This window comes from Zerene cesonia, chromosome Z (genome assembly GCF_012273895.1).
Source record: "Zerene cesonia ecotype Mississippi chromosome Z, Zerene_cesonia_1.1, whole genome shotgun sequence".
NCBI lineage: Eukaryota > Metazoa > Arthropoda > Insecta > Lepidoptera > Pieridae > Zerene > Zerene cesonia.
The window spans coordinates 12,141,636-12,157,091 of record NC_052122.1 but is presented as its reverse complement, the minus strand read 5'-3'; the positions used below and the strand labels follow the sequence as shown (position 1 = coordinate 12,157,091).

At 34.0% G+C, this 15,456-nt stretch overlaps 2 protein-coding genes across 2 annotated transcripts in view; one reads left to right on the top strand and one right to left on the bottom strand.

The window, feature by feature from the left end:
- The window catches only part of LOC119835892 (facilitated trehalose transporter Tret1-like), a 32,974-nt gene that overhangs the window by 13,981 nt on the left and 3,537 nt on the right, over nucleotides 1–15,456 (bottom strand). The window contains exon 2 of the mRNA XM_038360992.1: nucleotides 3,595–3,706. Within this exon, the coding sequence (XP_038216920.1) occupies nucleotides 3,595–3,706 (112 nt within the window). The remainder of the gene's footprint in view (nucleotides 1–3,594; nucleotides 3,707–15,456) is intronic.
- LOC119835854 lies at nucleotides 6,194–11,818 on the top strand. The gene is made up of 6 exons (XM_038360891.1): nucleotides 6,194–6,340; nucleotides 6,643–6,921; nucleotides 8,169–8,326; nucleotides 10,569–10,827; nucleotides 11,192–11,317; nucleotides 11,693–11,818. Exons 1-6 carry the CDS (start codon nucleotides 6,194–6,196, stop codon nucleotides 11,816–11,818), a joined length of 1,095 nt encoding a protein of 364 aa, XP_038216819.1.

Below are 15,456 nucleotides of genomic sequence, written 5' to 3'. Positions count from 1 at the left end.
ACTGGAGGAAATTGGTGACGAAATTGATAATTGTAAGTAGATATGTAGTTTTGAAAAGCTTTTCATCACGACGTTACTGCGACGCTCATTGCTCTTGCGAAATGAGCATTGTTCCCGCCGCTACAAACCATGCGATAACAAGTAACAGCTTTACGCTTACAATATTTTAACAACGTGAACTCGTAGTATTTTAAATATTGTAGTAGTATGCATAATGTCCATACATAGTTTTACATTATTACAAAGTCAGTTTATCGATAAATCCGCACGACATAATAAGACGACAAAGTACGAGCGCGGTATATTTGGGTTTTCTATAGTATAGTTTATAAAATATATGGACGCTATTCTCTATACTTAAACGTCAAAACAAATAAACATGACGAAGTTTATATTGAGTATAACTGCACAATAGCCAAACACATGAATAAGAAACATGGAATATATGGAATATATGGATCTAGTAACCGACACATTTAAACATTATAATATTCAATCCATCCCATGGATTCTTAGTTCATTGAAAACCATGGTATTTTATGAAATAAAAAAACTGAGAAGTTTTTTATTCATGTAAGGGGATAGGAACAGGCATTTTTTTAAAACTACCACCCATTCGGAACATGGCATATATCGAGTAGAATTAGAAAAATACTTCATAGTTTGTGTTTTTAAACAGTTGTATTGTATTTTTAAAGATATGTATTGCATTTCATTCAAACATTACGAGCAGTTACAATGAATCAGAATTAAATTCATTGGCTGCTAAAAGGCTGCTAACAACTATCCTGATTTGGGCATAGTGCATTCCATGCACTTAAATCATCAAGATGTTCGTTTATTTTGTTAATAAGCTTTTTAATAAAAGTCAAGTTAACTAATTAAATGTTTTGAACACGACAATGTCGAGGAACAAGGATCAACGTATCATGACGAGGAATTTTGTTATTGTTATTGTTATTGTTGTATAAAAACGAATTTTATTGAGGCGAAAAGTTCGCATACTGATTTTATCTTTCCCACAAGTATCAGAGACATTTGCATCTCCTACAGTGGAATATAAAAGGCTGTTGTTGTATATAAATATAACTAGCTGTGACCCGCGGTTGAAACCGCGTAAGCGTGCTGCGTAACCGTATCCCGTAGGAATATCGGTATAAAAAGTGCCTATGTGTTATTTCAGTTGTCCAGCTATCTACGAAGCAAAATAGTATTATTATTCACCAATAGATGTCAGGAAAAAAAAACACGAATAAAACACGAATATGACATTATTTCAGTTGTCCACCTATCTACGAAGCAAAATAGTATTATTATTCACCAATAGATGTCAGGAAAAAAAAACACGAATAAAACACGAATATGAAATTTTCTAAAAAAAAATTCCTAGCTAGATCGATTTATCGCCCCCGAAACCCCCTGTATACTAAATTTCATGAAAATCGTTGGACCAGATTCCGAGATTCCAATTATATATATATATATACAAGAATTGCTCGTTTAAAGGTATAAGATATAACAACATATGTATTCTAATGCAGCTGTATGAATACCACCAGTCTAAAATGTCTATCTTTTTACTTCACGCCAAAACCACACAACCGGTTTGGATGTAATTTGATCGTTTGAGTGTCGAAAAAGTATGTTATCTCAAAAATCTCACGGGATCGGGATCAATGTGAGTAAAACCCGGGCCTGTATCATGTCCTTTTCCTTTCCCCGAGCGGAAAGCTGATGATATATATTTCCAAACTAACCGAAGCCTGGGCCATCGACTGACCAGACAAGGCATTAGGACAACTAACTTCACGTACTTAGTCCGACCGAGTCGTAGTTACTATATAATATGTAATAATTAATCATTATATGTTCCACACTTCACAAATTCCTTAAAGAAGTGAAATTTATAAGTGTGGCTTACTGACATATGATTCCATCTACCGCAACAATACAAGGTGCCGATAACAACGCAGGTAATGGATACCTCATAAAATCTAAAATATTTACATTTCAGTTCATTTCTAAATGCAACTGTAACAAATTGTAAAATCAAAGCGCTCTATTTTAATATCATAATAAAATTTATTAATTTATATGGAATTTAAAGCACTATCAGCATTGGCATGTACCGCGCTAGTACTCAAATGAATACAAATGTTTTAAAACTAAGTTGAATATAAGATTCATCTAGAATCACTATCCAAATATTCATCCGTTAAGTGAGGCCGGGAATACCACGACGCTGTTGACGCATTGTAATTCGAATAATTTATAATTTACTGTTAAAAATCATCTTACTATTATGTTTTGCAATGCTTCGCTAATTATAAATATACATAAAGATAATATATCGCCTATTCCTAGAACAATGGTTGGATTTCAAACATGGATATCTAATGTTGTAAAACAATTTACAGTGTACCGAGAATATTTATGAAAACTATCGTATCGAATAAAAATAACTTCAGAAATGTTTTTATACAGAAGTGAATTTTGCTTCTATTTTATCCTGATAAGAAAAATATCTTTGTCGTTTTTTCGAACATCGTCTAAACATGTTTTCAGTTTTTGTTAAGTAAATTTCATACTAAGTAGATATGTCCGCACCAAGGGTTGAAGGCTACCCAATGAGTTCTAGTCAACTCTTTGCAATTCATGAAAACTTAACTAAAACACTGTACAGGAAATCAGTTTTTGTTTCAATCGTATAATGATTCACAAAGCTTAAGATTGTTGGTCGTCTTTATGCTTGTAAAGATAACGTATGATGCGTTATAGACTGCGCATTAATTCCTTAGATACAGGGCAATAACATAATCTGTTTACATAATAAATATCAAAATATACCTTCAATAGTTTTGATTCGATTGCCATACGTAAAATTATTTTGTATTTACATAATATCTAAAAGATTGTTGGTTGACCACGTGGACTTTCACGGTCAATCTATTTGGCGCGACCACAAATGTATTAAGAGGCCGATTTTTGAATTTGCGTGTGTAATGTTTACCTAGATACATGCGCACACGTGAAATTCGAACTTACTAATATTATTCTACATTGCAAAAATATACAGTCAACTAACCAGTACTAACCAGTACCTAAAATACACAGTAAGTTTTGTTAGTACAGAAGAATAATTGATCCAATTGTTATTCTTCTATTTTTACGAAATTTTCTATCATGCTGGTAAGTATTAAGTACGTATTCATACCGAAGATACGTCGTGACATATATCGATTTAAGGTCAAAGCTTTATGCTTGATTATAATTCGTAACAGCAGGATTTACCACGAGTAAATAACGGGTGACCTTTAACCAGCGCTGATTGCATACAATCTTCTTTGTACGGCATGCTTCTATTTTCTTTCACTCAATATTTTCCATCTAATTCCTTATAAGGGTGTTCTAAGTTCGAAAATGATTGTTTTATTTATTGTAGGTGTATAAGATGTTACAATTCACATGGTATACAATAAAGTATAAAACTGAGGGATAAATTGTTAGCGGTCGCCCTAACCATCTTCGTTATCTAGTGAAACGTAGGTGAAAAGTAGGTGAGCGAACTTAGATATTAGAATAATGATCATTTACCTAGAAGCAGAAGGTTCTTAACACTGACAGCAAGCAGCTGCGGCAGCGCCGTTCGGAAGTCCTTCTTGTAGCTGTAGTGATACTTCTCATCTGGATCCATTGCCAGCACCATCTGAAAGTGGAGTCATCTTTTAATATACGCATACCAAAACAATTTTTGTCTTGACGTACTATAATCTATAAGTACAGAATGCAATGGAGTGCAATGCATAAATTTCAATCATATTTTACGACGCAATGTTCAGTGAAAGAATATTTCAATAAAATTTTAAGGTAAATAGTGGTAACCTTCCGTCGGTTCAGTGCTATTTAGCTTCCCGGCCGGTGGAGCTACAATTTAATTGACGTCACCTTGTTGGAAGTTATCTGCTTATAATTTATTACAACTTAGCGATAAACCGGCCTACTATAATTATAGGCCGGTTTTTCGGAAAGCAAGTAGTAGATTATGTTTACTATTTATAGAATGTCTCTCGTTAAAATTTCGAGACAAAACACAAACCCCAATTAAGAACTAAATAAAAAACGACTTGGTGAAGTACTTTAACCTTTTAATACTCGAAAATAAACAAAATTTATAACAAAATTGCCAAATCAGAAATGAAATCAGAACATGCATTATGTTATCAATCAGACTATCATATGACTACACTCCACTGGTATTCGAGATAAAAGAAGCCATTCCTATGTCTGACCATAATTTCTTTGTGCCAAAATTTATTATGTATATAGGTTCAGAGAAGAACAGGCAAGTAACAAATAATTAATTAAGTCAGATCCGATCATTTGAGTTTGAGTTTGAGTTATACGTAGAATACATCTTATTACCGATTACATAGGTGTTTTTGTTTTTTCTTTTCCTATGGATACCGCGACATTAATTATATGTTTTTGCAATTGCAGAGGTTGCGCCTTAACAAATTCGTTAACCGTTTTAAAGGTGCAAGGAAAGGGTTGAAAAGAGCAATAGAATGGGAAAGGTGAACGGTTGAATAAAGGATGACCGCATGAAACAAAGAATTTTATATTTTACGTCGATCGTCTGTGGGGTGTGGTACTTTCCCCACTGAACCATTTCTTTTCATGGCGGAGCGTGCTGGACTCCCCCAATTAGCAAGGAAAGTTTGTTTTATTTTCGTACGTAAATTGAATAGCCGCGAAAGAAGTTGGCAGAAGCACGTGCAGAAGATAACAAAACAGTTAGTAGACATTGCAGATAACTTGCAAGTGACGCTTGTGCTTGGCACGTATCTTAATCTACGAGGCTTACTTCGAGAGCTGTTTACGACAGGCGAGCGGCTACACGCGTCTGTCACGAGATAAAAGACAAATTTCAATTTATGTCATTGAGTGGTTGCAGTATCATTTAATTGGGATTGTGACCTTCTTACCAATATCATGTAAAATTCGAGTGATGACGACATTCATAAGGAGTGTATTAACTGTGTTCTTAGGATTTGTTTACACAAAGGATAAACGTCCGTCTGTTCATAAGTCTATGTGTCTATATATCTGATCATCTATCTGTCTATCCGTCAGTCATTAGGCTGTATTTCATGAATTGTTATAGTAAGTTGCTGAAATTTCGATCAATCTCTGGTATTTGGGTCGATTTTCTGAGACCAAATATAACGTCGAATTTAATAGAGCGTTCTCCAATAACCTGACATTAGAGCGGATAATCTTACATTATACTCGTAATTCTCGTAACTCATAAATATGTATTGAACAGAAAGATCAGAAATAAGTAGTTATGTATCTAACGAGAGCAAATTGTGATCTTGTGTCTTGATAGCAAAGAAATATAAAACAGTCTTACAGATACTCTCTCGTAAACAAAATAATAACATACAACATTGGACGCTTTTTATAAAGATTGAATAAAATCCAAAAAAATTATATATTTTATACAAAATTATAAATATATAGGTGATAAATTACGTATCAGTCACCGTATAATCTATCGAGTCCAATTTTTTTATTCATTGACGACATACCTTAAGTTTGGGTATTCTTATAAAGATTCCCAGGAGTAAATAAAATGTTACGATTTTATCTTTAATAAACATTTTCGCTAACTACGCGTTATGCAGTGTGTCTGCAAACTAAAGGAAATTGTAATTGTCTTAAAACAGCCTTCAGGAATAATTAAATGTACCTACTTGCTTATGAATTAATCAGCTGGAGAAATTAAATACGAAATTTCCAAGGACTAGGATTATACTTAATATCTTTAGCTTTTGAGATGTGTTTCTAAAACTTATAAAGAAACCTTTATTTTATTATATATAAATATATATAAATGCCAGTCAAATCGCACGTATTTTAGTTCGGTTGTAATTAAAACCCATTCAAATACAGGAAAGACGTTTCACGTTTAGTGTAGTAGCATCCTTATATTAATTCACAAAATATATTAAATACACAAAAAACAAAATATGTTTCCAAATGTTGCTAATAATACCCGTTCGCCTTCCGCAAAACCAGGTGACGATGTAGCATCCTGCACCGAATTACATTGGCCATTGATAAGCAAAGGTCTTCCGAGCACAGTTCATGGCCATCTAGATTCAGTATGTATCTGCTAATACGATGTTATATGTGTGTAGTTATCGCCTCATCAGCGCGGGGCCACGGACTCCTGCTGCTGTACCGACCCAGGGACATCAGTGACGCTTGTGTCTTTTCCAAACATTTGAGATACGATCTGTCGTTTGGGATGGGCATGTCCGATACTATCACTTTGGTAAGTATCCTCTGTTGGAAACTCTTATCGGGCATCTCTATAATGTGTGTGTTATAGAATATGATGTTATCAATTTCTTGCGAATTACGGCAAAGGTATAATTTGTTCTTCGGCATAATTTTTACTGTATCACATTAATATTATTGCGTACGTAAAGATTGTATGATTGTAATATAGCATTCAGTATGTATTTAGTTAGTTAGTGCATATTAATCTTAGAATTCCCATAAATAACTCAAGTGATATAATACAACATACATTTTCTGTTTACTCATAGTTGACTTATCATGATAAATTCGTAGGTATTTCGGACGCTGACAGAGATCGACTACGGCTGCACTATAGAAATAGTAACGGAATCGCCGAACGAGCACCTGCTGGTGGTGGTGCGCTATCCCACCAGCGTCAGCAGCAACTGCGAGATGAACCGGGACGCCTTCACCATGCTCAAGAAGTGGCGATGCATCCGCTTCTGTGACGTCACGGACGCTAACCACCAGACCCACTACTTCACCTTCCACGTCAAGGATCGACTGCGGTTCAGATTCGTCAGCAACAGTAGCATCAATGCTGATCTCAATGTCAGTAATATTTTTTTCTTGAAATGATATCAGCGTGCTAAAGTATTAACATTTGGCGATGAAAAAGTATTACTTGTTAAAAGGTTCATTAATCATGTCCAATATCCATTTAGGAATATTACTCTAAACCTTCTCTGAACAGAAATCTAATCTAATATATAAAATTCTCGTGTCACAGTTTTCGTTGCCATACTCCTCCGAAACGGCTTGACCTATTTTGATGAAATTTTTTGTGCTTATCCGGTATCTATGAGAATCGGCCAACATCTATTTTTCATACCCCTAAATGATAAGAGTAAGGCAGAACAGCGTTTGCCGGGTGCAGCTAGTATTATATAAAATCATAATATTGTTGGGAAAATTCTGTGAAACCTTTCCACTTCTTATAAAATTAACACAAAGCATAGATTTGTAAAAGGATATACTACCGAGTTGACCAAATGCAACGATCGACATGTTATTATTTATTGATATAAGATACCTACTGATAAATAAGACTTTACCGATTTGCACCACGTATGACAAGATTTTGAAATGAATCGAATTCTAATATCCAGGAAAATTATCGATGTAATTAACTACCTATCTATTACCCCAAACTCTAAACGTAATATTTTCCAATCTCTTCTAGTCCAGGATCCTCGTTTAACGAGTCTTCGTCACCTGGGTTTGCTAAATATAAACAGAATTATCACCTTAAGATTGACACAGAGCTGCAAATAGTCTCAGTCCATAATGAGTAATGAATTACAACATGTAAGCACCCATCATCCGCGTTGTTGAGAGACTCGATGTAGTTTTAATGACACATAATAATGTTATGATCAAATATAGTGTGTTTAGCCCCTACAGTGCATGCCTTCTTAGCTTTTATTATGTGCCCGTTCACAATTAATTCGGTGTTTATTCTTTGTCATTGTTTTTTTTTTTTTCGAAGTTGATTCAACCTTGATATTTAATAAAACAAAGTGGTTGTCGAGGATCTGTTAGGTAATTAAGGCATTATATTAAAAACGAATTTAAACTAATATATAATAATTGAAGATATTTACAACAAACGAAATGTTCAACGAAAATAGCAGGAGATGTCACTCGGGATTCTTGGCTTCGAGTTGCCAGTAGGCCATGAATATAAATTGCAATTATGTCAAATGCATATTGGAATACTCGCCAAGATAGGGGTTCTTTATCACGTCAAGCCAGGCGCATTCGGGTAAATTGGCTAGTCTACAATCCATGTGTTCAAGGCTCACTTCTACCAAGTGACGGTGACGTCAGCGCGGCTAAAGCCCCGCAGCGGGTGCCTACTTAAGAACGAAACCATCTGCACTGTTGGAGACGACGACTTCTGCTTCACCAGCGGCGTGGTGTGCGACGGGATAAAGAACTGCGGGGTGGATGACTGGTACCAACATTTTGTTGAATATGTGAACTTAAATCGTATAGTTTGTCCGCATCCCGCCTTATGAAGAGCATGTATTGTAAGTAGGCACGCTTGTCTGGAAAATACGTCTTCTTTCTGGATGTTATTTGGCAGAAACTTATTATGAAATTAGTTAGCAGCTATGCTCACTTATATATAAATTCCAAATATATATACATATTATTTGTATTAACGAATGTAGTCCGTTTTTTTTTTCAACAAAAAAACCTAATATTATGTAGTAGAAATGATATCGTATATGTGGAGTAAAGAAGAAAGCACGTGAGTGTCTCACAAACAAGTTACGCAACTCTTAGTTTGGTTAATTAACTTGTCGAAATTGATCGATTTTCACTAAAAATCGACTTGACGTCGCGATTATATAGTCATTACTCCAATTACTATGCTTTAACGTTTCTACATTGTTGCTATTACGATACTGTTCAGTTTGTAGCACTAACCAGCGGAGACATACTACGTATAAATCGGTGAAGAATAGGTTTTGCACCGAGTGTGTTATGGCTTGAAATTTGAATATTTCTTCTTTGTAACCTTCACTATGTTCACGGCGATGAGCTTAAATAAGTGTTTTTTAAATCATGAATTGAGATCTCCGATGGACTATTACAAATAATTTCAAATAGTTTATCAAATTTTTCTCACCAGTTTTGTGAACACAATATTAATTCTGAATATAGAATATTTTACGAGATTTATAGTAAAACTTTAATGTTATTAAGGATAGAAAACTCGACTTAGCTTTTTGTTGTCCTTTAAGGTCTCGTAATACGAGTACAGACAATTACCTTAGATTACGTCGTGTGTTGTGAACGGTGCGATTATTCAATCAATAAATGAAGCAACACCAACATCTCATGGCCAATGGCGGTTTCGTAAGACTCGCTTGAGGACGCGTGGTATGTTTTGTAGTTGTGCATCAATATCTTATCGGTGTAATGGGACGTTGGATAACACAAGAATATTATAAATTCATATGTTTTATTGATATCGCGTTGAATGATGTTTACACACAAACTATTGACGAGGTTTGGATTAAATTAGTGAGTTTGGATAATAAAAAGTAGCTACAGGCTATTTTTCTATCTGGGGAACTAATTTGTTAATGGCGGAATATAGCTACTTACTAGCTTTTTATTTCATGTTTTGATTTACGAATAAAAAGGAAACTTTAAAGCTTTCTAAAAGGTTTGTTTCGTAAATTAATGAATTCAAAGACGCTCGCTATTTATTTAAATAATATTTACGTTAATAATGATCTTTGTTTTACTAAACTGGTTCACACGTTATACACGTTTTAGGCACCTACTTAACTAATTAATTTTGCTTGTCTAAAGTTGTTTTATAAAAACAGAAACAATCATTCTCGAATATTCTAATGATGCTTTTACAACCATGTCGCAAAAACCAGACTTCCGGAGAACCTGTCACGATTTATACTTAAAATAAAATGCAGTTTATATTTTTACTTTAAACTAGGTTGATGTGAAGTCGATACACTTTTGTTATTTATTAATTACTAAATTATTACCTTCTATGTCCAATGGAAAAGCCACAGACATAACCTTATCAAATGAAATGGCATGTAAATTGGCTAAGAACCAGCTGTGTTTTGCAACACTCGAACTGTACTATACACTACACTGACAGTCGAACTGTAATTTATATTTGTATAGCGTCGAATAAAACATTGTTTATTATTTTATTATTGGTTTACGCCACATTTACTTCGAAATAAACTTTTAACGTCTTTCAAAGATTTCTTTGCAATGCATTTTTAAATGCGTTGTGTAGTAAGCATTTATTTGTCTGTGACGTATTTTTAAATGACTAATTAAATAAAAAGTTAAAAGTTTATTAAATTCTTTTCAATATAAAAACCAATTAAAGAAAATTATTAAACTGATTGAAAATGTGTACCGTATTAAATAGTATCATCTTGTAGGGCTGCAAAATGACAATATAAAAATCAATGAATTTCTAAGACTTAACAATAACGAAACCACAATAGTAAAACAAATGTTAAAGTGCACACGATAAAATCAACCTGTGACTAGCAAACTGTAAAATAACCAGTTAGATAACAACTTGTGATTACGTGTGTGTTTGTATTTGGGGAGATTTCTCATTGATGTTTCGCTAATCTTGGTGACATTTTTAAAGCTTTACTGCAAACGGCACGTCTGAATTCGGTGTAATTGCCCAGGTTCGACGAGCGCAAGTCGCAATGTTCGTTGCCAGTGGAGAGGTTGGGCTTCGCTCCGGTCGTGGCGGTCATGGCAGCCATCTTCTGCGCCCTGCTTGCGCTGGCCCACACTATCCAACGCTGCCTCCCACCCCTCGCGGACTCCTTCTTCATCTTCAACGCGAATGAGGATAACAGACTTTGTATAGACCCATTGCTGGTCCCCGGAGACACGGCTCCACCAGACATTCCCATAGCAAAACGGAATTCTATCATTCCGGTATGCTTTTGTTTATATACGCATGTGACAGTTTTCACCATTGATGACGTAGCAAGTTGTGAGGAAACTTTCCCACTTGTATAACAGCACGCAGTTCATTTATGTTAGACGAGTATTTTGTTTGTAGTTTCGTGGGAATGTTCATAAATCATAGATTTAATTAGATAATTGCCAGCACATTAGCTATGTCTATATCCGGCACGTATCGCTGTACCTACATAACAATAGCAAAAACGGTATGGAGATAATATTATGTAGGAGCAAAAAATAAATAGCTATTTCATAACTACTTGGCCACTTACAAATATCAACGTGGTGTAGCAGATTTTAAGCCAAACTTTTTATAAGCATTGCGAATAAACAGGTATTCTCGAGTTCGTCCTCTGAGGAGGAGAGAGGAAGCCGCTCGGAGTCTGGGCTGAATGTAACAGATGTGGAGATGCATCCCATCAGCATCAATAGTCAACAAGAGGAATTGTCATTCAATGAGGTTTGATTTATCTAAGACTATTCGAAATTTTGAGATATAGTTCAAACTGGCTAAATATGCACAGAATTACTTATAATTTTCGTTTATTAATTCTGGTAAAGTCAATGACGTAACCCTCTATCGAAAGTTATAAAATGTCCAACAACTTTTTTATTACTAAGATTGTAGAAACGGCTGTCGTGAGCTGCGGGGTCATAACAGTCTCTTCACACTTATTTAGCTTATTTTCACGAACTTAACGAAACGCACCACACATGCACATTGATGTATAATGTTAATGATATGAGACAGAACATTTATCTAGTGATTTTTGCGTTTCGACTTACTTCAGTACTTCGTAAGTTACTATTTCACATGTTTTCATTATTTTATTAGGATACGAAGGAACCAGAGTCTTCCACTCGCAAAAGCAATCTGAAGTCCCTAACTGATCGCCTGCAGGAAACCTTCAGGTCCTTTACCAGGAGACGGTCTAGCTTGCCTAAACCTAACATAGTATAGGTGTCTTACATTTTGAATACATATATTTGTTTTAATCTAAATTATATTCATATTTGGATGATTTATGTATTATTTGTAATAATTTAGCAAATCATTGACATACGCTGACAAATTTGCATAGCAGTAAAAATGGATTTTAGTCTTAGATTTGATTGGTCGTAGATATATAAAAATTTACAATGAATTTAAATTTATATGAAGTAATCAATTATGCCAAAAAATTGAAAATTATGGTTGCAAAACATTTAGCATAGACACTGATATTTAACAATAAAAGATAAATTTTAACAATACATAAATCCCTCCATCACTAGTAACGTAGCCCTTCATCTGGGTATATCGCCCTACTACTATAGGAACACCCTACAAACATGCTTCATTACAATGAGTTAGACGATGTTACCATTTTGGCATGTTCATTTTCCAATTCATATCTATTAATAGGTGCAGAATTAGTAAATAGAATTAGCACTATAATTACCTACTGTCTATATGATTTTGTAACCCGGAAGTTTCGCATGCCTCATATACAGGCGTAAGTGTATTAACACTAATAGCCTAAAGGCAATTATCCTCTTCATTATTTTTCTATTTACCGGACATCACAGCTTTAATTGTGCACCAACTCAACCACTTAGATTAACAACGTTTGTTATTTAATACTTCAAAAAGCAATTAACACGATTAGCTGATCAGTAAACACTAAACATGGTCAATTTTCCGCGCATTGCACTTTGCGATACAATTACTCGAGTTATACAAACAGGTAGGTATTAAGGAAAAAATGTTTTTTAAGTCTACCTAAAGTGAATGCTATCTGTAAGAGTAACTTTAACTTATGAGTACCTAAGTCAAACTCAAACATTGATTTATTTAACTAGACTTTTGAATTTAAAAGAGCAACTACAGAGTTTCTTGCCGTCTCTTCTCTGTAGAAACTGCCTACCGAACCGGTGGTAAATGTTATAACTGTGTAATATGATGACTCAAAAGTGCTTCTAAGAGAAGAGTTTGAGTTTGAGTTTGAATTGACAAAATATTTCCCGATCGTAAAGCAGTTTCTACAGAGAAGAGCTGGCAACAAAACTCTTTTGTTGCTCTCTTCAAATTATATGCTTATACCTAAACATTTTTTTATTTAAAATAACATTGATGCCAGAGAACAATCGTTATTATAAAAACGTGTATCTAAGAAATTTATTAATTACTTATGATTATTTACATATTTATGGACACATTTAAAAATAATCTTTATTGAAAAAAACAATCAACTTCAATTATATTTAATTCGTCTATCGTATGCGTATTCCTTGTAATTTAATGTATCTTTGCTAGTCCATCACAGGCTTTTAATAAAACTTCAAACTTGTTTTGAGCAACACGTAATATGACGAGGATTATATTTCAAACCCTGTTTCTGGGAATGCGAAAATACAATTAATTATTATTAATTATATGCCATTAATCAGAATACTTGTTTCAAGCTAAATAAACGTGAATGAATTTAGGAATTATACATTAAATGCTGGATGGTTGTATTATTATAATTACATTACAAAATAGGATCCTAAAGGTATAAAGAATTGACATTTTTGATATGATCCTTTTGTGCGACTGCTTGCACTGCGAACAACGTATTTTTTTTGTTTTAGGCGAGGAACAACGTGCCTCTCTCAACCCTCGCTCCTTTCTTAGCCATTAATTAGAGACTTCTAACCTCACCATAATAAGATTTGTTACTCAGTCATAATCAACATATAGGTACTCACAATGTTATAAGATATTCCTTATGAGTTTCCTAGAAATACCTTGGATGAGTTTAATATTATTCAAAAATATTCAAGTACTCCAGCGTGTTTTACTTGTTTACTTCTTAATAAACTGAATAATTACAAATTAACAGAAATGCAATTAAATATCGGCTTAGTGATTGTGTTTTTTATTATTAATTATAATTATACATTGATTTAATATTTATGATTTATATCATCAGGATCAGTTTGATGCATTCTAAATGTTATTACGTCCCGCAAACCGTCTTTTAGTTTAATCAAACCGAATTACCTCCAAATATCACACTCGAAACTTCCTATACATTGTAAACTTAAACAGTGCTGCAGCCAGATAAGCGTTATCAGCCAAAGAATGTTATTGACAAGAAATGCATACTTCAATCTTACCGATGCAACTCGTTAGATATGGTAATGTGATAGTAAAATGCATAATCTAAACCCAATAATAGATCCTTTACAAGCGTTGCATTACACGCCAATGCATTTAAATATAGACTTTACCGAACTATGTAATATAAACGGATACGGACACAAAGTGAACGGATTTACATTTACATGAAACATGAAGCTAGTTTATAATATATAATAACATCGTGTTGTCGATGTTTATTAAAACTCATACGCAATATAAGGTATATGATAACAGCATCCGTTTTTGGGAACGTCCATTAAAATGATCTCAGGTACCTCGAGATCCGGGAGTCAACAAAACAATCAGAGACTCAAAAGAATCGGCCTCCCCTTAATGTAATTAGCCGAAAATTGAGGTATCGAATGCGGAAAGGGATCCATTCACCCTTACTTAGCCTTCATATTGAGCACAGTTTTGTGATCACGGAAAATTGCTGAAAAGGCGTTACAAGCAGTGTTGCTCATTCTTTTATCTATATATATTATGTTAATGAAATACAAAAATAAATATAAAAAGTGACATCGAGTTTTGTCATTATTTACCAATGAACCGGCTGAAGCACCGACCGACGTACAGTCGAATTAAGTATATTTGTAATATAAATATACATGAACGCTTGTAAAAAGTAGTGAAGTCGCGAGAGAGACAAATACGTTATTAAAAAGTTTGTTTATAATTATATAAAAGAAATTACAATGTATTAATATTATGGTAGATGTAATACTGAATCAAATTATGCTATTCCATTCAACAAAGTTACCAATAGAGACGTTCACTAAGCTGTCTGAGATGCAACTGCATTTAAGCAGACTGTGCGTTCGAGTATATTTGAGGTGGCGTAACTACGTACACATTGGGTACAACAAAAACAGAATTAGGTAACTAATTCGGTTAACTCAATGTAAAGATCAGAAACTGGTTATATAAATATATTGTCATAATATGTATTTTGTTATTAATGTTGCTTCTTACAGAAACTAACACCCGAGTCGTTGAAAAACTACAGAATAGTTCACTGGCGTGATTATTATTTTAAATATAAAATAACTAGAGGGTTTCTTGCGGGCTCTTCTGTAGAAACTGCTCTCGCTAAGTTTATTTTGACGATACAAATGCGCTTCTAAAATTATTATTCGCCGTTTAAATAATAATTGATAATAGTTTTCTTTTAAGTCGGTTAACAAAGTGTGAAGGTTGTTAACAATTATTATTGGACGTACAATGCAAAGTGTATGAAAAGTAATTTAACGCAAGCACTTATGTTAAAAACAATACATGGTGGTACTTTTGTGGAAGTTGAAACGTTTAGTTCGCCGCTTTGATTTACATAATTGCCAACCAACTGTGGATAGGAATATTGAAAAGAAGGCAGCTTGGCCACATTAGCCAACCATGATGCATTGTCTTTTGTTGCGCACTCATCTAATCAAACA